General features: G+C 45.8%; 1 protein-coding gene across 11 annotated transcripts in view; it reads left to right on the top strand.

Moving 5' to 3' along the window:
• The window catches only part of CHD2 (chromodomain helicase DNA binding protein 2), an 85,478-nt gene extending 62,952 nt beyond the window's left edge, over window positions 1-22,526 (top strand). For all 11 annotated transcript variants that reach the window (XM_064456172.1, XM_064456173.1, XM_064456171.1 and 8 more), the window contains 25 exons: window positions 506-595; window positions 1,418-1,608; window positions 2,635-2,823; window positions 3,301-3,463; window positions 3,848-4,000; window positions 4,518-4,589; window positions 5,797-5,946; window positions 6,574-6,722; window positions 7,244-7,340; window positions 8,095-8,187; window positions 8,650-8,823; window positions 9,734-9,909; window positions 11,399-11,440; window positions 12,485-12,624; window positions 13,352-13,490; window positions 13,629-13,779; window positions 15,120-15,242; window positions 15,553-15,681; window positions 16,437-16,577; window positions 17,779-17,913; window positions 19,295-19,473; window positions 19,878-19,977; window positions 20,504-20,720; window positions 21,080-21,329; window positions 21,444-22,526. In XM_064456172.1, the coding sequence (XP_064312242.1) occupies window positions 506-595; window positions 1,418-1,608; window positions 2,635-2,823; window positions 3,301-3,463; window positions 3,848-4,000; window positions 4,518-4,589; window positions 5,797-5,946; window positions 6,574-6,722; window positions 7,244-7,340; window positions 8,095-8,187; window positions 8,650-8,823; window positions 9,734-9,909; window positions 11,399-11,440; window positions 12,485-12,624; window positions 13,352-13,490; window positions 13,629-13,779; window positions 15,120-15,242; window positions 15,553-15,681; window positions 16,437-16,577; window positions 17,779-17,913; window positions 19,295-19,473; window positions 19,878-19,977; window positions 20,504-20,720; window positions 21,080-21,329; window positions 21,444-21,777 (3,777 nt within the window). In that variant the 3' untranslated portion in view covers window positions 21,778-22,526. The remainder of the gene's footprint in view (window positions 1-505; window positions 596-1,417; window positions 1,609-2,634; window positions 2,824-3,300; window positions 3,464-3,847; window positions 4,001-4,517; window positions 4,590-5,796; window positions 5,947-6,573; window positions 6,723-7,243; window positions 7,341-8,094; window positions 8,188-8,649; window positions 8,824-9,733; window positions 9,910-11,398; window positions 11,441-12,484; window positions 12,625-13,351; window positions 13,491-13,628; window positions 13,780-15,119; window positions 15,243-15,552; window positions 15,682-16,436; window positions 16,578-17,778; window positions 17,914-19,294; window positions 19,474-19,877; window positions 19,978-20,503; window positions 20,721-21,079; window positions 21,330-21,443) is intronic.

The following is a 22,526-nucleotide window of genomic DNA, read 5'->3' as shown; positions in this document are numbered from 1 at the left end:
GAGCTGGTGTAGCTGAGCACTTGGGTATAATTCGTTGCTGCAGGGACTTTCTACCTTATTTTCCCTTAGCATGGGCACAGGAGTATTAGCTTCCCTCAGAGGGTCTGGAAAACCTCTACTGCACTGGGCTGAAACATGCTGCAGTAGGCAGTATAGCAGCATAAAAGTGCTTGCCTCTTATGTTCTGAATTATTTAGGCAACGAAACACACAAATGTTGTGAGTCTAGTGGTATTGCCAGTGAGATGATGTGTTCATTTGGCAGATGAGGAGTAATGTCACAACAGCAAGCTGTTTTGCCCTTATTTTGTTACTTGTGCAAGGGCAGTTGATCCATGTGTGCGCTAAGACAAGCTGCTCCTTGGGCACCCTGAGCTCATCAAATGGCACCTTGAACAACAGGAGTTTGGACTATAGTCTCTGGCTGTAGCTACACTAAAATAATAATTATTAACTCTTTCCTTTCAAGAACATTGGTTGAAGTTAACATTTGTCTCCCCTCACAGATACGTGAATATGAGTGGATCCACTCTCAGTCTAAAAGGTTGAAATTCAATGCACTTATCACAACATATGAGATTCTCCTCAAGGATAAGGTGGGTAATAGTCCAAGGATTTTTTTAATTTAGACTTTCTCTTGCTTGCAAAGCGGGAAGCCAGCCCCCTACTACTGGTTTCACCTTTTTCCTCTGGTGATGGAGAATGCATAGCTACTCTTTGCTTTTGCTTGCTAGTAATGCAGAGGGGATGTGGGACACCCATTGCAGTGTCTTCACTCTTGTGCTGTGGCAGTTGGGTTGTTCTTTATACTTATACAGACAGAGCAGTAGCTGCATTTTACCTGGTTTAGTTTAGACTAGTTAAGAGAACAAAACATGACACTGAACCACTGGCCACAGTGTTAACAATATCTGGATTTTTACACTTAAGAGGAATCTGCCTGCTTAGGAAGTGTTCATCAGCCCTGTCAGTGCATCACTGAGTTCTTGCAGAAAACAAGAAACTTAATACTGATGCAAAAAAAAATAAATATTCCAAACTCTCAGGTTACCTTAACTTTATAGGCCTGTTGGTCTGCTCTGCTGCTCCAGTGGGGCTAGTGCTACAGCAGGGCCCCGGGGGCATGGAGAAAGGGAGGAGTTGGGGGCTGGGGGAGGACTCTGCTTTCTGAGTAAAGCAAAGGTGCATTACAATAGGTATGCTTGCTGAAAGACTACTCAGATGTGCTAAACAGTATGGCTAATTTTCATCTTTCCTTTCTGCGGAGGCAAAACTAGTTTAGGGCTGCTGCAGGACACCTGGGAAGGCACACGCTGCAGTGCTTTCTGACCATGGAGAGAGAGGCATGTGCAAGGTGGTGGGGCTTGTCTGACCCAGCATCTCCTTGGGGCCTGTTTTTTTTATTTCTTTTCCTCCAGGCTGTTTTGGGAAGTATTAACTGGGCCTTTCTAGGCGTGGATGAAGCCCATCGGTTGAAAAATGATGACTCTTTGCTGTACAAAACATTGATTGATTTCAAGTCCAACCACAGGCTGCTGATCACCGGCACCCCACTTCAAAATTCGCTCAAAGAGCTCTGGTCCCTGCTGCATTTCATCATGCCAGAGAAGTGAGTCTCCTTTTGGTCCTTAAAAAATATCTCTGTGTCCATTCTTGTCCATTAAATAGACTCGAGGGAGTGCAGAATGGCAGGAATCCCTGAGTTAAATCCCTGAATTAAACTCAGTGGAGTTAGAGCAATGAGAGGGGAACAAACACCAGTGGGGAGAATCAGAGGTTAAATGACTAACACAATGAGTATTTCTGGCAGCAGATTGAATGGGGAAACCTAATACATGTCTTTCAAATCTGTCTGCTGTCTTAGAGCCACCTCTGAAAAGCTAAACTTGTTTTAAGAAATCATCTCAACCATTTCTGAGGTTTACAGTACATTGTGGTTCATCCACCCTGGCCAACCATTTTATGGCAGTCTCTAGGAGCATTGCTCAAGGATGGTGCTGTCTAGCCAATTGTTCGTGTGTCTGCATTATAACAAATGTTTTGTTTTCTTTAAAACACAATGGGCTAAGACAAGCAAGCCCCAAGACTCACCAAAATTACGTTTGACTGCAAAAAGAGCTGTCCCCCAAATTCTTTTTGCCATATCAGAGAAGGAGTGAAGGAAAGATTCAAGGTCTTCCGATGGAGGAGGAGAAGAACAGATCTCAGCATTTCAAAGGAGCTGCTGGAGGAAGCAGCAATCTAAAAAAACCTTCAGAGCAGTGTAAAAAATAGTCCAGTTGTCAAAGCCCTGCCTGGGGGGGGCACTGTGGAAAGTTCAGAAACTGCTGCCAGGTAAATGCCAGCAGGGCAGGGGACAGCAGAGCAGAATACTGGAAGACCTGGGATTTTGGGTCCTGGGAGTCAGTGTGGAGCTCAAAGATAAGATGTTAGGAAGACACCTAAGTGTAGAGAGCTTCTAGCTTTACCACCAGTTTTAGTTAGCCAGAGCAGAGTGAACCTTTGATCCTCCACTGTACCTCCATCAAATTGATGATCTCCTGTCTTGTGCAGTGGAAACATATCTGGTAGATGATGTTTGGTGTAATAAGATGAGGTATTCTGACCCACCTCTGCTCCTTGTTTCTGTTGCTAGATTTGAGTTCTGGGAGGATTTTGAAGAGGATCATGGAAAAGGTAGAGAGAACGGCTACCAGAGCCTTCACAAAGTCCTGGAGCCGTTTCTCCTACGCAGAGTAAAGAAGGATGTGGAGAAATCTTTGCCAGCTAAAGTGGAGCAGATCCTTCGTGTGGAAATGTCTGCTTTGCAGAAACAGTATTACAAGTGAGTCATTTATTAAGTTACTGGGAGTGCCAGTAGAAATGGTCACATCTTTCTATGTGCCTTGGGAATACGTTTCAGTACACTGTCTCCTTCCGAATGCGACAGCCATCACCTGTAGCAGCAGGGGCTTCACAGTAGGAATCTGAGGTAGGGTCTTGTGGTAACTTTTCCTCCGTAGTACTCTGGAGATGGTTTTTTAGTGTGATGCAGTTCAGCTGTGGTTTTTTTGGGGGGGGGAGTAAAGTACCCCACAAAATTGTGGTGCTGTTTAATGTTAAACTGTAATAATAAGAGGAAAGTAAGATCAGGGTTTCTAGTGAGGAAACAGCAGTATCCTGTAGAAGTGAAGAGAGATGGAGGGAGGGGAGTAGACTGATGCCTGAACAAGGTGTCCCTGAAGGTTTTATTCCTCCCAGGCTCCAGCATGCCCAGTCTGCACTGTGAAATGATCTGGACTTCTTGTTTTCCTGCCTGCAGGTGGATTTTGACAAGAAACTACAAAGCTCTTTCAAAAGGAACGAGGGGGAGCACATCTGGTTTCCTGAACATTGTGATGGAGTTGAAAAAGTGCTGCAACCATTGCTACCTTATCAAACCTCCAGAGGAAAATGAGAGAGAGAATGGCCTTGAGACACTGCAGGTGGGCAGTGTCTGTGGTTACCATTGTTTTTCCTTAACTTTTACCTTTCTTTTATCTTCCCACCAAGATAAGATCTGGTTGAGCATTAGCTTCTGCTGCTTCTCCATTAGAAATTGTCCTCGCAGCTGAGCCACTGAATCCTCTGCCCTCCCCTTCCACTGCAGGCAAAGTTTTGTAGCCATCTAGAGTGGGAGGTGCATGCAATATAAGATCATCTTGGATGATTCATTTTGTGTGTGGCCTCTGCTGTGTAAATCCACCTAATTTGATTAGAGATGTATGGGAGAAGCAGGACCCCAAAATAAACAGATCTCTGCATGTCTGTGTAGTGTACATAAGGGTAAGGTTGGAAAGCATCAGCTGGAATGACGGTTACTTCTTCAGTCTCTGATCAGGAGCAGCGGAAAGCTAATTCTCTTGGACAAGCTGCTGACCAGGCTGCGGGAGAGAGGCAACAGAGTGCTGATCTTCTCCCAGATGGTGAGGATGCTGGACATCTTGGCAGAGTACCTGACTATCAAACACTACCCTTTTCAGGTGAGAAACAGCAGCATAGGAAACAGTGGGGTTCACTTCAAAATTCAAGAAAATACAGATGGAGCTTGGGCAGTGGGAGGCACTGAGTTTCCCAGAGCTTGGTGGCTGGGATTACAGGTTTGCACTTACTGAAATGCACTGGAGGGAACTTGGAAGTTCCTTCATTTCAGTGCAGCCCCATCTCTGCAAAACACCTCCTCTGACAGGCCCCTGCTTTGGCTTTTGTCCTGTGATAAACCCTGAGGAGAGGATAGCAAATGCAAAGACCCTGGCTGGGAGCCTGTAATGAGAGCTGGAGTGTCACCCGCTGTGTGACTAGTGCCTGAGCATAGCCCCCCCTCCTGCCCCCGCGACACAGCAGGCTCAAGTAGTGCGGTTGTTTTTAATTGGCGGTTATTTTTAATGATTAAATGCTGCAGGCAGGGAAGGGGGCTGTAGGGCTCCCAGGACTTGGGTGCAGCAGTTCCTCAGGGTTCCTTTACCTTCTTTCTTTTATCATTATTGTTGATTTTTCCAGCGCTTGGACGGCTCAATCAAAGGGGAGATCCGAAAGCAGGCGCTGGACCACTTCAACGCTGACGGCTCTGAGGTACTGAAGCTGGGGCTGTCCTGCCTTAGGAGGGTCCGGGTGGGCTGTCTGAGAGGTGGGTGTTTATGGCTGAGCTGCAGGTTGTGACTGCTGAGAGGGGATTAGTTCAGTTAATTTCTTTTTACAGGACCCCAGATACTTTTAAAGACACAAATACAGCAGGTTTTGCAACTAGTCATTTTGCTTGTTTTAAATCTCCCACATCCAAAGAACTGGGCTGCACGTTGCGTCTCAGAAAGTCCTGAAGAGGTTGGGAAGAGCCAGAATTTAGCAATTCTCTCCCCGTGGTCTGGGGGATGACATGGTTGCTAAATGATTCCTCTAGTCTGAAACTGTTTTTGGATATGAAATGGCAGAGGCAAAAGGGGGATTTTAAGTGTTGGCAGGCAGCGGAGTCTGGCGTTGGAGGTGAAAGTCTCCAGCGTAATAGGAGAGGGCATCTCCAGCCTCTCATCTGGGCTTGCTGACTCACAGTGACTGGTGCAGGGCACTTGTTTTGTGCCACGGTCAGCCCAGCCATGAGAAATACCTTTCCTCACTCCAGAAGCCTGGACTGAAGGGGGATTCTTGGCTCACACAGGAGATTCAACTAGGTGCTTCGTGGTGGTAGGAAAGATAACAAATAGAAGTGAGGAGGAGACAACAGTGTGGGTGGGAAAGGAGCAGGAATGCCCATAGAAGCTGCCCTTTCCCCTCTTCTGGGGGCATCCATGGGGCTGGGGCATCCATGGGGCTCAGGCATCCTGTGCCCTTGGGCAGTGACTCAGACAGTCTGTGTTAGTTGCTGATCTCACTCCCAGCGGCCTTCAGGCAACAAAAAGCACGTGTTTGCCTGCTGCCTTTGTAGGAGTCTGGTGGGCAGAGTGGTCCAACCATCCAACCTTCGAAAGCAACTCCAAGGTGCCCTTGCCCTGATCTGTTCGCGTTGCTCTCCAAGAAGAACGCATGCTGGGCCCTTCCTGGAATAGCACACCTTTTACCCCTGCCAGCACCGCCTCACCTTGTGCCTCGGCCTAAAGACCAGTGGTACTTTGTCTGAGCAGGCAGTGTGGGAAGGAAATCCTTTTTCTGCTTTCTTAAGAAGCATGAGTGTGACAGAGCCCTCCCTCTGTTTCCTCGCATAGCTTTGAAGTCACCATTGCTATTTTATGTCCATAGTTATAGGCTGGCTAACTCATAAATGCCTTTTTTCCCCCACCCTGCCCAGGACTTCTGTTTCTTGTTGTCAACGCGAGCTGGAGGGCTGGGAATTAATTTGGCTTCTGCTGATACTGTTGTTATCTTTGACTCGGACTGGAACCCCCAAAATGATCTTCAGGCTCAGGCTCGGGCTCACCGGATTGGACAAAAGAAGCAGGTCGGAAGAGTTACCTGGGTCATTTTCTCTGTGGCTTCAGTGTGTGCATCTAAATGGTCTCCCCCGCCTCACCAGAGCTTCTGAAAACATGGTCTTTTTGCCCCCAGTCCTGACTCCAGAGAGTACTGCCAATTCAAGTGAAGCTTGCATAAGAGCCAAGAAGCAAAAAATCAGCCCAAATTTGCAAGATGCCAGGTCTTTCTCTTGGCTTTGGATCCTGGCATGGTTCAAAAACAAGAATCAAACCCGTGGCATTGCACTTCTCAGCCTAGTGGACTTTCCAAATTTTTCAGGGCAAGAAGGAACAAAGTAGAACATCCACCTTTACTAGGGTTTTATTAGATATGTGAAAATTTTGATGCTAATTTGGAATTTAGAGTGATTGTTTCAGATACTTTTTACTCTGTGCTTAGTCACACTGCAGGATCTGTGTTAACCAGCCTGATTTTAGCTGATCTCCAAGTTATAAAAAGTATGTGATGTTTTTAATTCTCAAAAGACACATCTGTGCATGAAGGGACCATGTCAGCAGACTAGTCTCCTGCAAAACCACTGAGGGATGCATTGCTGTGTCAGCAGAGCGTGTTCAGGTCCAGGAAGTAGCTCTGTTCTTTTCTTGCCCTTCAGGTGAATATTTACCGCCTGGTCACAAAGGGTACGGTAGAGGAGGAGATCATTGAGAGGGCCAAGAAGAAAATGGTGCTGGATCATTTGGTGATCCAGCGTATGGACACCACTGGCCGGACTGTTCTGGACAACAACTCTGGGAGATCCAAGTAAGTGATTGTGTCAGGAGGCAGAGATGTCTGGCACAGCATGTGGCATAACCAGCTTCACCTGCTGGTATCTCACAACATTTGTTTGATAGGGTACAGGGCAGAAGGCTAATAAATAATGGGAGCATCCACTGATTTGGCTCATGCAACCATTAATGTGGACATACAGGGTAAAAATGATCAGAAATCGGAAACTAGTTTTAATGCATTGTGTGTTTTTCCTTCTGTATTCCTCCCAGAGATCATCCTGGTCTGAGGAAACCTGGTGGTGGTAGAAATGTGGTTTGGCAGTGACCTCAGGCTCCTCCCTATTTCCTCCCCAGTAGATGGAGGCAGTTCCCTTTACAGTAGCTGTCCATGCTAGAGCAGGAAAAAGATGAGGGACTGAATGAAAAGGGTTTTTTATAGTGCTGAATAGAAAACTTACTTCTTGCTTTAATTAGGAAAAACTTTTGTATGGTTTTATGCTGTAGTAGTGCTGACTTAACAGCTCAAACCACACTTTTTGTTTGTTCTTGCAGCTCAAATCCTTTCAACAAAGAGGAGCTGACAGCTATTCTGAAGTTTGGAGCTGAAGATCTCTTCAAGGAGCTTGAAGGGGAAGAGTCAGAGCCTCAGGTAGTTTGAAATTGAAATCACATGGCTGTTTGTAGTCTTCTGCAGGTCTGCATGAGGGATCGCGTGTGTTTGCTCCCTCTGTTGTACATTCCCTTTGCTAGAGCAGGCGGGTGAGTATGGCATGTGTGAGTCCAGAGAAGCTGAAGGATGAGAGCTCTGGGGCTGGAGGATCAGGGGTTGAGAAGAGCCTTGTCAGGGGGTTAAATAGCAGTGGTCACCAAAAGGGTCCCTTGGCTCCTGAGGATTCATTAGCTAGTTACAACACAGCCTGCTGAAAGCTCCTCTCCCTGCCCCCTCCGAGTACCTCTTCAGCATCCTTTTTTGGTTGTTTGCATAGAGAGGCAGGAGTCAGCGCAGTGGAGTTGAATAGGTCGCTCTTTCCTGCCTCAGTGCAGCATCGCTTGACAGTTTAGTATTGAGTGCTTTGACCAATTGTCTTAATGGCCTGAGTAGCAGAGCTTTCCCAGAAGGAAACAGTCCACAGTTAATAAATCTCATGGGAAATTTTCCCTGCTGCTCAGCCTTGATGGTCCTTTTCTTCTGTCCTACCACCTTTATTTATACTGGTTTGTACCGCTTTAGATAGTTCATCCCTGCCCTCAGTGATGACACCCTGCAGATAATTGCCCTTTATTTAGCTCATATCAGCACAGTGCGTGTTTAGCTATTGCAGCTCACGAGACTGTTTTCAAAGCCTCTTACTTCCTGCTGTGCTTGGCGCCCTCCGCTTTATCGCTCTCTTCCTGACTGGTAGGAGATGGACATTGATGAGATTTTACGTCTGGCTGAAACACGAGAAAATGAAGTGTCCACCAGTGCCACTGACGAGCTCCTCTCCCAGTTCAAGGTACAGACCCCCGGGCTCTTTAGTGGGGTGTGGGGGATGTGGCTCCCCACAACTTGCCATGGTGGTGAGTCAGTAACAAGACAAATCAAGCCCGGTGAGAGGTGACCGGTACAAAGTGGTTTGCTAAGGGGTTGTCTGGGTTTGGTAGCTGGGGAGATATGTAGGTATTTAATTTCAAGTAAGTGGTTTTGAAGGTTGTGAATAAAATGCAGAATTTACCAAATTCGGAAACAAACCCAACAACTTAGAGGCTCAGAAGTACATCTTAAGCTGCACATACTTCCTCAAAAGCTGTTAGCCCAAAGTCGTAGCAGGGAATGCAGTGACATAGGGATCAATTATAAAGTAGTTATGGAAATGTTGGCAAAATTCCTATGGGGAAGGAGTTGAGGCTTAGCAGGCAGCTCTGGGGTATTTCTGCTAGGGAGGGAATTTCTAAAAGTGTTTCGTTGCTTATAAAAGGTGGCTAACTTTGCAACCATGGAGGAGGAAGAGACAGAATTGGATGAGCGGTCCCAGAAGGACTGGGATGATATCATTCCAGAGGAGCAAAGGAAAAAGGTGGAGGAGGAAGAAAGGCAGAAAGAATTGGAGGAAATCTACATGCTGCCTCGAATCCGGAGCTCAACTAAAAAGGTACGGCCCATCTCGAGGAGCTGAGAGGCAGGAGGCAAGCGCTGGCAAAAGCAACACTCAAGGAAAGCCTTCTTACCATCTGAGTGCTTCTTTTCCTCTGCCAAAGCTGGTTAGGAGTAAAGCACAGAGTTAGCACGTTGACCTCTTGTCGGCATCGTGCATTGGGTTCGCGTTTTGCAATGGAGTGTGAGGGGCCGTATTGGATTTGGTGTGACTCGTCTTAGCAGACAAAATAAGAACGACCTGTAGTGAGCACAGGGCAAAATATCCGTCTGTATAATGCAGATTTTACTGCAGTTTATGCCATTTTCTGGCTGTTTCTTTTTCTTGGGCTCTCCAGCCCCCTGGGCTGCTGTTGCCTAAATGTGACTCTTGCAGGCAAAAAGAGATGACGTCTTACCAAGTTGTTTTTTAGGTGATGATATCTACCCCAATCCAACTGAAAGCAGACTGTGCAAGGAAACTCTTCTGGGATATGGGGTTTTAAGGGGTTTTCTGGGATAAGCTGGGGAAAACAAAGTGAAAACTAGAGAGAAGGATAATTCATATTGGATGATTCCAGATTAATTTCTGAGGAGTCCTGTTTTTCAAAACAGCCTAAGGGACTGTGGCACAAAAACATCATCAGTGTGTTTTAATGTACCTTATACCTTAATAAATCGAAATGCAATTGCAAAGTGGCTGGCTAGAAGGCTCTAAAGGGAGGATGACCACCAGAGCCATAGCTAGCTGGAAATTGCAAGGGTGTGCAGCATCTCTGGGTTGATCACATGGGCTTCTGCATCTTCAGGAAGAGATGACAAGGCATTTTACAGTCTGAACATGGAATAGTGCCAGTGTATGGGAGCAACAGAAAAGGTTGAGAGATTAGCAGTTGTTAACTGTACTGCTGTTTTTCTGGTACATACAGGCTCAAACAAATGACAGTGAATCAGATGCAGAAACTAAGAGAAGGCTTCAGAGATCATCTGGATCAGAAAGCGAGACTGATGATACCGATGATGAGAAGAGACCAAAGCGCAGGGGGCGTCCTCGAAGTGTTAGAAAAGATACTGTGGAAGGATTTACTGATGCTGAAATCAGGAGGTCAGTGCTGAGCACAAGAGACAGTTCAGAAAACAAATACAGAAATCCCATGCAGGTGGAGAAAACCCCAGAATAATCCAGGAGGTGTTCAACTGTAAGCACGTCAGTGGTTTAGGTGAAGCTGGTTCACTGGGCCAACTTCTGCCCTTTGTACAATTCAGTTTGCTCCCAGCTGATGAGCTTAACGTTCAGATCTGTGCAAAATGGATTGGATTATCTTCAGTCAGGCTGCGGTGAAGCTGGTACCTTCCTAAAATTAATCCATATTGTAACTGCCCTTCCTGAACCAAGTGGATTGAGCTAATTCCTTATTATATGTGAGGTCTCAGGTGCCATGAGATACAAAGCTGGAGAAGCCAAGGACTATGGCTTTCCTGACACTTTTCTGGTAGTAATCCTGCTGATTTAAGCTTTAAGTGAAAGGCAAACTCTGGCAAAATAACCCCATGAGAAGCATTGGTCCTGTTGATTCTAGTGGTTGTGTGTCCTCTTCTGTACTCTGTCCCTGAAGTCAGCTGGGGGCTGAATTCCAGAGCATTGTTTTCTTCTCATATCTTCAAACTCTTGAGCCTTTCCCAAAGGCCTTTGTCGTATGGCTCTGCCCAGATGTTCAGCCAAAGATGGAAAAGAGGGGGTTGTGAATTTTCCTTGACACTCTGTGTCTGAGTTGATGTATTTTTAAACAGGAGATGATCAAACTTTTCACATTTTGGTAGCTGCCCTGTATCCAGCTTGAAATCATAGAGAAGGAAGGAGGTGGTGTGATGTGAAGTATAGCAGCCATTTTAGGTTATTGTGATGTAGGATAAGGAAGCCGAAAGAGCACAAGATTAAAAAAGGAAGGGAAAAAATTAACTCATTTTAAAAATAACCTGTCGTTGAGGCCATTGGGTCTACTCCCAGCACAAGGCATTGTTCAACTGCAGCAATGGTGTCTGACTCTTCCCCTAAAGTTGTGTTAGCCATGGCAGTGATTTTCACAATAAAAAATAAGACATAAAAATAAATAGCAATCCTTGTCTGGAAACCTGTGATGGATTGTACCACATTTGGCTCTTCTGTAATGCGTTCTTACACTTAAAGCCTGAGCGTTAAAATTACTAATGACATTGATTTAATGCCTCTTTTCTCCTTGGAAAAATGAAGTTAATAATTACCAACATAGTGTGAGCCAATGCTTTCTTTCAATTTGTTTTAGACTAGACTTATGACTCTTTTTCTCCCCCACCCCCACCCCCCCTTCATCTGTGGAGCATCCAACATTCATAATAATGTTGTGTTCTTCTCCAGCCAAGGTCACAAAACTCTTTGGGGGGGGCTAATGGATTAGGCTTCCCAGTCCTTAGTGATGCTTACCTAATCAGTGTGGAATGCAAGGCTGATAATGTGGCAGGCTGTAATCAATATATTCAGACGTATTTGTGATATTGGACCCATTTTTTACGGCAGTTGCTTTAGTTTCTGTTTGTTTGGTTTTTTTTTTGCTTAGGTTTATCAAGGCTTACAAAAAGTTTGGACTCCCTCTTGAACGGTAAGTCGCAGCCTGGCCCTGCTCCAGAGGGCTGTCACGGGGGAGACGTTGTGTTTCTAAGCACAGCCACACATCGCTGTGGGTGTTTGATACAACCTCCATGGGCAGCACAAAGCCTTGCTGTCATGTGGTCAGTAACCCAAGTACTGCCATACTGTCCCTCACGTCTCAGTTGATGGGCACTGATGAAAGCTGGCCAAAAAGCAGCTAGAGCAGTAGTGGTGTTGGGCTGTACACAGCATCATCCTGCTGGCAGAGTCTGGCCCTTGGGGCATTTCCACTCTGCCTAGAAAGAAGAGAGAACAGCAAATGCTACCCAAAATGCTTGCCAAGCTTCTCTATGCGTATTAGTTTCAAGACTGAATTCAGACCATCTTTCTCTCTCTGCCACATCCTTCTTGAAGGGAAGTGGGGAGAGGCACATGCCATCCTCAAGCATGGGTCTGCAGAGCCCTGCGCGAGTGCTGTGCCCCAGCATAAGTGGGGGAGGAAGGGAGATGGGCACATGCGCTGGGTCTGGAAAGCTGTCGCCCTTATTGAGGTCTCAGAGCTGAGGCAGGGATCCCTGCGTACATTGTGTGAGAAATGACTGTTTTTTCAGCTGGTTGTACTCTTCTGTTGTGAAACACAAGGCTTGCGTATGGGCTGTGACGTTACTACAGCGAGGCAAAAGGGACAGCAGATGGCAGCTTTTGACCATCAAATGGAGTTAATATGAAACTGGAACACTGGACAGTCAGTGAGGGTGCCTGATGTGCCCAAGATAGACAGTTCTCACCTTTGCTTTAATACTAAAAAATCCAAAGTACTGGATCAGTTATACTACAGTAGGACTGTACTGCAGCTGTTAGACCTAAAAAAAAAAAAAAAGACTAAAGCTGTGTTGTTTCCTGCGCAAACTCCACTCACGAAGGTTTCACACATTCATACTTATACAGCATTGACATTGAAAAGCTAAGGAACAGTTGCTGTGGAAGTGACTGGGAGCAGATATGCTGTATCAGATACAAAACTTGCAATTCTTTTTTCCCCTTGCTTTCCCAGGCTGGAGTGTATTGCCCGGGATGCTGAGCTGGTAGACAAGTCTGTGGCTGACCTGAAACGGTTAGGGGAACTCATCCACAATAGCTGTGTGTCAGCAATGCAAGAATATGAGGAGCAGCTGAAGGAAAATCCAAGTGAAGGTAAGCAAGAGGGTTGTGTGCTGCTGTTACGATGTTTTTGGGCAAGTTCCATGGAACTGGTGAGAAAACCATTCCCTTGCTGGACAAGGAGGCGTGCCACATTACAACTTAAAAGCAAAGAACAAGCACACGCTTAAACCATCTCACCAACAGAGAGAAGCCCCAGAGTCTTCTGCTCAAACTGGAAAGTGCCATTTGGGTCTGTTGGCTTCTGATGAACATAAGTTTTTGTGGGGAGAGGCTGAAATCAACAGCTTATTTAATGCTGGGCCACAAAGCAAAGCAGATCATATTGTAACTCTTGGGACTGGGAATTAAACTGGTGCTGTGTACTCCATGGTAAAGCTGAATCCACAGTTAGCACTTCCTGGAGCTGGCATCATCAACCACTCTGTATGGCTGTTCTGTGCTGTTGGTTTGGAGATACAGGGGTCTGGGCTGGATTTCCCTCTGGGTCTCTGCCTATTGCAGCTGAACAAAACTACTGAAGCAACAGCTCCCGCGTACTTAGATGTATTTTTAAGAAAATGACACTGGGAAGTGTTCGAATTGCAGATCTCTGTGAGTTAGTGAAAGAAAACTTATATTTTCGGCCTGCCTTAGCAGACAGCTTCATGTTTAAATAAGAGATTGTGGGCAAGGTCTTGATTTCTGTGCCTAGACATTTTTACAGAGACACTTCTTTCTGTAAGGGTTGTCTTAGTTCCTATGTTTTATTGTTGAACAGGCAAAGGACCTGGAAAAAGAAGAGGTCCTACTATCAAGATTTCTGGTGTCCAAGTCAACGTGAAATCCATCATCCAGCATGAAGAGGAGTTTGAAATGCTGCATAAATCCATTCCTACAGACCCAGAGGAAAGGAAGAAGTGAGTTTGGCTAAGTAGGCAATGCAGAAAGAGGCTCAGAGAATTTGGATTTTGTAGTGGAAGGAGAATAAACTAGATATGTGGATTTGCTTTATCCTCTGCAGCATTAAAAGTAGCTCGTGTTTGAAATGCCTTTAGGTACCGCCTGACGTGCCGTGTCAAAGCTGCCCATTTTGATGTAGACTGGGGAGTGGAGGAGGATTCTCGCTTGTTAGTGGGAATTTACGAGCATGGCTATGGAAACTGGGAGTTAATTAAAACGGATCCAGAATTGAAGTTATCTGATAAGGTAGGTTGCTTTGCTTTTTGCTTGCTGCTTGCATTGGGTCCGTGGCAGTGTTCACAGAGAACATGTTTGATTTACTCCAGAAGCAGATGCGTGTGTTTGTAACCACTCCAAAAATAATAATAAATAATAATGAGGAAAATAGTGACCTCCGTGGAATGTTGAACACTTGATGGAAAGCAGAGTTGTGTTATTTGATTGGCAGTAAATTTTGTCTGAATAGTACCATATGAACCACACTGAAATGATGCAGGAAGAAAATGGTAATGCTGACATATGTGGTTATATGCACAGTATAGAGGGTGCATTGCATAATCATGACCTGATATTTCCTTGAGCATCTCACAAGAAGCTGAGTCTGAATTTCTGTGTGGAAATAATTTTTCACAGATTAGACACTGCTTATGTCAAGACCGGTCTATGTTAGCTTTGAGGGTGTAGTTACATGACTGGCTATGGCAGCAAAGCCAGCTGGAGAGCCTCCATCTAGTTCTTCTCTTCCTCAGTCATTCCCATAAGAACTCTTTACGGAGTCCATGTTGAAATGATCCAGGTTAAAAATAAGCCGCCATCCGTTTTGTCAGCACAATGGAAGGAGAGCGAACTGCAACACAGGGCTGAGGACCATCGAGACTCTACACCAGCTTTGCTGCCAATATGCTGCATTCCCATGACGTCCTTGCTAGTGTTTTTAGCAAAGATCAGACTGTGGCTGAGAGCCCTCCTACATGAAATTCAGAAAGGGATTATTAAAATGGGAGTAATTGCCTGAGACACACCACCCAATTTCCAATGAAGTACGAAGGTGACTGAGGTTGGCAAGCTGAGATACTTCCTTCACAGAGTGGCACCTTACAGCCTCGTTTTCCGCTAAAAAATCTGCATCTATATCATTGCTGTAGCAATATCTGGGGTTACCAAAGACAACCAGCCTGGTGTGTCAAGGCTGTCACAAAACTGATGTGGCAAGGAGAGAGGACTCAGGTTTGCAATGCAAGGTCCCAAATATGTTTTGCAAAGCTTTTTTTAATTTTTTCATTTTTGCACACTTACAGGATTGTAGAGAATCTAGAGAGTTGCCATGGGGTCCTTTCACTTCTGCAAAAGGCCAAGGGGAGGGATGCTTGCTAGGAGCTTTGCTTTTGACTAGGCAGGGAGAGTCTGTGTGGGAGTTGGAAGAAATGCTTGAACTTTCTTGTTCCCCCAGAAGGTGCAGCATCTCCAACCTTTTGCTGAGCCTGGAAAGACTGCTGCTAGTGTGTGTATCTCTCTTGTCAAGGTTTGATAGATGCATGTGGGTGGTTTTTTTTTTGTTTTGTTTTTTTTTTTCTTCTTTATCAAAGATCCTACCTGTTGAGACAGATAAGAAACCTCAGGGAAAACAGCTCCAGACCCGAGTTGATTACCTACTGAAACTGTTGAAGAAAGATCTGGACAAGAAAGAAAACATGAAAGATGGGGAAGAGGTGAGATGTGACTGCTTGGTGCTGGGGGTTTCAGTATGAGTGGCTGGCTGGTGATGGGAGACAGCCTGTGTTCCCAGGTCACTGAATGTCATCTATGTGAAAGAATATGGACTTGTCTTTTATCTGATTGCACTGTGATACTGAAATGGTAACTAGTAAGGGACAAGTAATTATTATGCTTACAGAAGGGCTCAGGCTTATCAGGCTGCAGAACGTGCGGCTGTTTGCAAGATGTTCAGGAGATGGGGTATGTCTCCAGGAAGTAGCTGTAGCTATTTACTTGCCCTGACTTGTTCTGTGTTTTCACCAGGGCAAGCTAAAAAAGAGGAAACCACGAGTAAAGAAAGAGAACAAGGCTCCCAAAGTCAAAGATGAGCATGGGAATGAACTTGCCTCTCCTCGGCACTCAGACAACCCGTCAGAAGAAGGTGAAGTCAAGGTGAGTTAACATGGTGGACAGCAGCTTTTCCAGGTTTCCTTGAGCTATGTTGTTACTGCAGAAACTCACCTTGGGAAGCACCCCTAGCAAATGCCCTGTGGAGTCAGGGGCACTACAGAGTGCATTCCCACAAGAGATTGGCAAGCTCACAAAAACATATACTCAGCTGTTGGGGTGAAAGAAGGGCCTTTCCCACCCACTCTTTTAAGTTAGTGCTTTAAGTGTTTTGGGGGATCCTAGAATGGCCCCACATATTGACTTGGAGGAAAGGTTGTCTCAGGGCAAAGTCTGTTGCCCTTATAAAGGAGAGAAAGAAGAACTGTTTCATTCTCCTTTTCAGTACGTCAGCCAGTGGTGAAGATGGAGTGTACCAAGGTCATGCTGTTGGCTAGAAAACCTTCTGTCTTTGAGCGGTTTGGCTTGTAGTCTGAGGCTTTTTGTTCATGTGCTGATCAGTATCTACCTCAGGGGCTGAGCGTTCTTGAGCACAGCTGGCACAGGAAAGCAGTGCTTATCTACAGTTCACCAGCTAGTTACAGATTGGGGCTCGTCTATTTTTTTTTTTAATACCCTTTTGTCAAAGTTTGGGTGGATTGCAGCTGGTTAAGCAGGGCTTGCTGTCTGGTTAAAGAGGTGTGAGGGCAAATTTGGATGGACCTCAAGAACTGCCTGCGTTTCAAGGATGTAAGTTTTATGGAAGAAAGTGTATGTGAGGTGAGGAGCTCCAGCTTTGACTGCTGTGACTGATTTTCTAGGAGGATGGCTTGGACAAGAGCCCAGTGAAAAAGAAACAGAAGAAGAAAGAGAACAAAGAGAACAAGGAAAAACAGACAACTACTAAGAAAGAAAAGGAAAGTGATAAAGAGAAAAAGAAGACAAAAGACAAAAAAGAGAAGGTATGTGGTACTCTCAGGAGCAGTTTGAGGTAGGAGAGTCTCTGAGCGGAAGGGCAGGCTGTGGGGCTTATCATTAATTAAAGGCCCTCTGTGAAGAGACATCAGTGAGCACTGTGGGTTGAGGCAGTATCACTTTTTCAGCCCTCCTGAATTCTTATTGTGAAGAATTGCAATAAAAAGTAGAAAAGGCAATATATCCTAAAGCTGGATGAAATGTGAACAAAAAGGAAGAGGTTTTGTCAGACCGCCTTTAAAGTACAGCTGTCCCTCTGACAGCAATATGGCCAAATAGCTGATGTTCAGGAAGAAAGTGGGGAAGAGCCTGGAGCACTCAGATCAAAGTTCTGTTCAGCTGTGATTTATCACAGGGGTTGGCAGCTCCTTGTCTGTATTCCCCTCTAATTTAAACTCACCCCAAATAACCCAACTGTCAACACCATTGAGACTGTAAGTTGACCTTGTCACTGTTCAGGACTTAGCAGAACAAGTGTTTCAACATCAATGGTATGTTGTGGACTAAAATGTCCCTTGAATTTTGGGTACAACTGCCCTGAGGCTGGATTCAAATTGGAAGGGGGGTAAAAGCTTCTGTAATAATGACCTGAAGTACCTGCCCAAGGAACAGGTATGTACTGCATGCCCAGTGTGTTTTGACACTGAGGACATAAGTGAAAACCAAGAAGCGTCGTTGCATTTGTAGGGGAAGGTTTGCTTTCCAGTGATTTTTGGTCTGACTTTGGCTCTAAAGGGCTTTGACTGCAGATAAGTCATATAAGTCAAAATTTACACTCACAGGCTATGATTTGAGATTGCTTCCCAGACGGTCTGAGGGCTAATTGACATCACATGAAGTTGCAGATCCTCATAGATGTGAGACTACTCTGAGCTCTGTCCTTTGCAAGGGACCTTTAGCTTAACCTCTCTTACAAGTCTTCAATGTTGGTTTTTCTCTCCATGAGTATGAACATCATATTCATGTCCAAAATGTTGGCTCTGATTTATCTCTACTCCCTCAGGGATGACGTAAAGCTAAATAGAGGCTTTGCAGCTAAACAGTTTGAGATCTTGGGAGGAAAGTTGTAGGAGCAGTGCCCGGGGTTTAACAACTGCCAGTAACAATAGTGTGGAGGTGGTTAGTTGGATCGCTTGGGATCCTGCAGTCTGGCTCATCGTGTGATGCGTGTACTTTGTCCTTGTAAAGCCTAAAAGCGGTGAAGCCAAATCTGGAAGTAAAGGGAAGAGATCGCAAGGTCCCGTTCACATTACAGCAGGGAGCGAACCGATCCCCATTGGAGAAGACGAGGAGGATGATCTGGACCAAGAAACATTCAGCATAGTGAGTATTTTCCTTGGGAGATGGGAGGGCAGTGGCAGAGAGCCCAGAAAAGCAGCTGGGGTTTGCTTGCACTTTATTCAAGGACATGTTTTAGGTGTCAGGGTGTGAGCCCCCTCATAGCACCCCACAGTGATTTCCTCTGGCTGGTCTGAGAGCATGGCAGAACAATGCTGTATGAGAGTTGTCCACCATCCTCTGTGCCTACCAGTTGGCTGCTGTAAATGGCACTTCAGCTGGAAGGAACATCAAAGCTTTTCCAGCTCCTGATTCTCACCAAGCAATTGCACTGTTAAAGGGTTCAGATAACCCTCTTCAAAATTCAGCTTTGCATGAGTGCACATTATGCCCTCCCTCTGCCAGGGATGCCAGCCAGGGTAGAGGAGGGCAGCATGTCAACAGAGCATGCAGAAGGGCTCTCTTCTTCAGCAGCTAAGTTCCCACCACTCATTTGACAGCCCTGGATTACAGAAGACCCTGCAGCCTTTTGTGGCAGTCTCTGTCCTGTAGAATCAAAGGAGCCATTGGGGCTCTTCCACGTGGGGAAATACAGGAGATTTCTGAGGGTGACCTTTTATGGCTGTAGGAGGTACGGAGTTGTCTGAGCTGAAAGCACTTCCCTAGCTGTGTAAATGCTCTTGCAGCAAACATGCCTGCAAGATCATGTTTGCTGCAAGAGCTTGTTGTAAAATTAGTCTTTTAGTAAAAGTTGTCACGACAGACCCTCCTTGGCCCGACTTGCACAGGGAAGTACTGAAATATCAGTTTTTAAAAACAGTTCTCTAAATTAAAATCTGTGTAGTCCCTGCAGGTCCTGTGTTATTTTTGTCTGTTTTTTTTTCTTTAACTTTCCCTCTGTGGTGCATGAAAGGTCCAGTCGGGCAGCAGAAACCTGTCTGATTTGCTGTCTGTGCATAGTGTTGATGTGCACAGCTGAAAAAGATGGTGCTTTCATCTCATGTCTTCCACTTTTGGTAAAAGTGATTGATTAAAGCGACCACAGACGGGGATGGACAGGGAGGCTATTGAGTGAGCACTAATTCAGCTGGGGCTGTTGGTTCAGCCTGTCGATGCTCGGTTACGCTTCCCTGCCTGCCGTGGGATCAGTGCAAGAGCAGACCGTGTGTGGTTATAGTGTGCAAAGCAAATTGTTCCCCTTTAAAAGGGGGGCAGTAGAGATGGGGACACTCATCTTTTCCTGATTATTTTCTGCAGCATGTCTAACGAATTGCTGTTTTCATAGCTGATTTCTCCTTGCCTAATGGTCAGACAAAGCTAATATCTCATGCTAATGAACTTCTTCCAGCTCTGTCTGATTAACAAAGGAACAGTGTAGAGCCCTGTGCCAAATGAATCACTTTCTGTTCTTTATTGCTTTTTCAAGTGCAAGGAAAGGATGAGACCAGTGAAAAAAGCACTAAAGCAACTTGATAAGCCTGATAAGGGACTGACGGTTCAAGAACAGCTGGAGCACACACGCAACTGCCTCCTAAAAATTGGGGACCGCATCTCTGAGTGCCTTAAAGCCTACACTGACCAGGATCATATCAAGCTATGGAGAAGGTGAGGGATCATTATGTTTTCTTTGGCTGGTCTATGATATTTAAAAATGCTAGTCAGAGGCTGCTGGGTTTTTTGTGGGTGAGTGTGCCATTTGCCTCTTATTAACCTGTGAAGTCTTGTGTTCTCTAGCCCACTCAGTCCATGACCAGTCTCAGGTGAGGGTTTTGCCTGCCACTTGTGCTGGTTTCATTTAAATTGATTTCAGAGCTAGTTTAGATAAACTGGTGCAAACCTCTTTATTTTACTTTGAAGAACTTCGTTCCAACTCTTCTGATCAACCTGTCTTAAGCTGGGTTGAGTGTGTTTTCCAGAGAGGGTAGAACTGATTTTGACGTTGGTTTGAAAGCAGATGGCAGTTAAACTGCTGATGTAGCAATTAACAGAAAACGTTCGTGTCCTTCTAGGAACCTATGGATATTTGTGTCAAAATTCACAGAATTTGATGCCAGAAAACTGCACAAACTCTACAAGATGGCTCATAAGAAAAGATCACAAGAAGAGGAGGTGAGATCTGAAGTGCCTTCTCTCCAGTTACTCTCTTTAAAACATGTTGCACTTGAAGTGTCAATGCTTTCTGTCTCTCGTTGTGAATTTTCTTCAGTGTTAGAGACATTTTCTTAGCATGTAGACAGTCCTGGTTGTGTTCGCCTCCTCTTTTATGTGGAATCTCTTCTCTTACCTAACAACAGTGGTCTCTTTGTCCTGGCTCTTCTGACTATTCCTTGGTGTGGCACATAGTGTTGAGTTTTTGAGTGAAAAGCCTGGGAGTGTTGCCCTATAGAGACAGGATGTAGAAGCAGAGTCATGCGGGGCAGAACTGCCCCGTCCTCCACCACACCTGTACTGTTGCCATTCATACCACGCTTAGGCATGGTTGATTCACAGAGCCCTCATGAAGAGGTGGCTGGCCCACAGTGTGGGGGGACTCTCCAGACAAATCCAGAGCCTGACAGATGAGGCCATTGGTTGCACAGTCTGAATCCTTTGGTGGGAAAGCAGTTGAGCTGTAACCCTCTCTTGCACCTTGCAGGAACAAAAGAAGAAGGAGGACATGTCCAGCATGAAGAAGCTGTTCCGCCCAGAGCCTTCAGGCTCTAGCCGTGATTCTGTGATGTCCCAGTCTCATGTGCCTCACAATCCTCATTCCCAGAAGATCCACCTGCCCCCTTCCCACACCCAGCAGCAGATGCACGGGCACCCGCGTGACAACTATGGCCATCCAAACAAGAGACATTTCAGCAACACAGGTGAGCACTGGCAAGCCAGGAGAAACCGTCCCTTCTAATCTTAATGGCTGTTTGCTCTTGGACACAGATTCTTCTGGGACTTGTGGCCGGTCAGGTTTAAAGGTGATGGGGTGGAACATATATTATCGCTGTACTTATTGCTGGACTAGAAAACATGATATAATGATAAAATGAGTATAAGAATAAGATTTGCTAGAGTAATGATGAAGAAATTCAAAGAAAAAATTGGGCCCACATAGTTTAGGGAGGAGAAGGTTAAAGGGGCACAGCAATAATTATCATTTTTTTCGAGAATTCAGCAAAGTAATGGGCTTAAACTAAAGTATGAAAGACACTTACTGGTGCTTTCCTCATTGCAGACCGAGGAGAATGGCAGAGGGATCGAAAGTTCAACTATGGTGGCAACAGCAACCAGATGTGGGGTGGGGAGCGTCATCACCAGTACGAGCAGCACTGGTACAAGGACCACCACTATGGGGATAGGCGATCTCGTGGAGAGCCCCACCGGAGCTCTGGGAACTACAGACCAAATAACCTCTCCCGCAAGAGGCCCTATGAACAGTACAACAGTGACCGAGACCACAGAGGCCACCGAGATTATTACGACAGGTAATTGCCTTCCATCTCAGAAAGGCCGGGAGGAGTTTGCAATGATGCACCTGGCCACAGTGGCCGGGCTTTCCTTGGGGAACTGATCTCCATCCATTTGTTTTCTCTCTGCAGGCACCACCATGATTCCAAGCGTCGACGATCTGATGAGTTCAGGCCTCAAAACTACCACCAGCAGGATTTCCGACGGATGTCTGATCACAGGCCACCCATGGGATACCATGGCCAAGGACCTTCAGACCACTACCGGTCCTTCCACACAGACAAATCGGGAGATTACAAACAGCCTCTCCCTCCACCTCACCCTGCAGTGTCGGACCCTCGCTCACCCCCCTCTCAGAAATCCCCCCACGATTCCAAGTCACCTCTCGATCACAGGTCACCTCTGGATAGGTCGTTAGAACAGAAAAACAATCCAGATTATAACTGGAACATTCGGAAAACATAAAGTGACTAAGAGGAGAAAAATTCACATCTGAAATACTTGGTTTGATGCAACAGCGGCTGGCTTCTCCAAGCCAGCAACCAGAAACTCTGAACATGCTGCTATCATCTTGCTGGGTCAAGGAGGATTTTGAAGGAGCAGGCGGAGGAAGATTTTTCCCTAGCTCTCAGTTCTATTTTGGATTCCTGTTTCTTTTCCCCTATTCTACCATTGAATGCTGGAACAAGCCTTGCTGCCTCATTCTTTGTTTTGTTTTGTTTTCGTCTTCGCCAGTCCGATGAACCCAAGGGGATTTTCCTCAGCCAGTATTTCCCCAAACCAAGAAGGCGGATCGATGCTGCTTAGGATTGTGCAGAAGGCTACGTGCCTGCTCTGACTTGATATTACGTGACAGATGCTGCTTTGGGTTTGGGGATAAACTGGTTGGGCTGGGCTTTGTGTGTAACCAGCATAGGGCAATGGGAGGATACTCAAGGAGGGACAGGAGAGTCCTTCAGCAGCCAAGCTTGGTTGAAAGAGAGACTCTGTGTCCCTGCAGAGTGACTCCAAAGGAGTTGGAGCCATGCTGGTGACAATCCGTCGCTTTTCTGGCCACGTTATCATTTCTCATGTCTTTATCCATTTCAAGAAACTGGCTCTGCTTTGAGTGCTGTTGTGTCCCCTGCAACAGAAGAGGTGCGGGGCATCCTCTTCCCACCTCAGGGCTGGAACTGGCAAAACTTCACTCTGTGGGGTTTTGGGATGGGGGGGGG

This window comes from Phalacrocorax carbo, chromosome 7 (genome assembly GCF_963921805.1).
Source record: "Phalacrocorax carbo chromosome 7, bPhaCar2.1, whole genome shotgun sequence".
Taxonomy (NCBI): Eukaryota; Metazoa; Chordata; class Aves; order Suliformes; family Phalacrocoracidae; genus Phalacrocorax; species Phalacrocorax carbo.
Note: the sequence above shows the minus strand (reverse complement) of the source record. Positions and strands in the feature narration are given on the sequence as shown.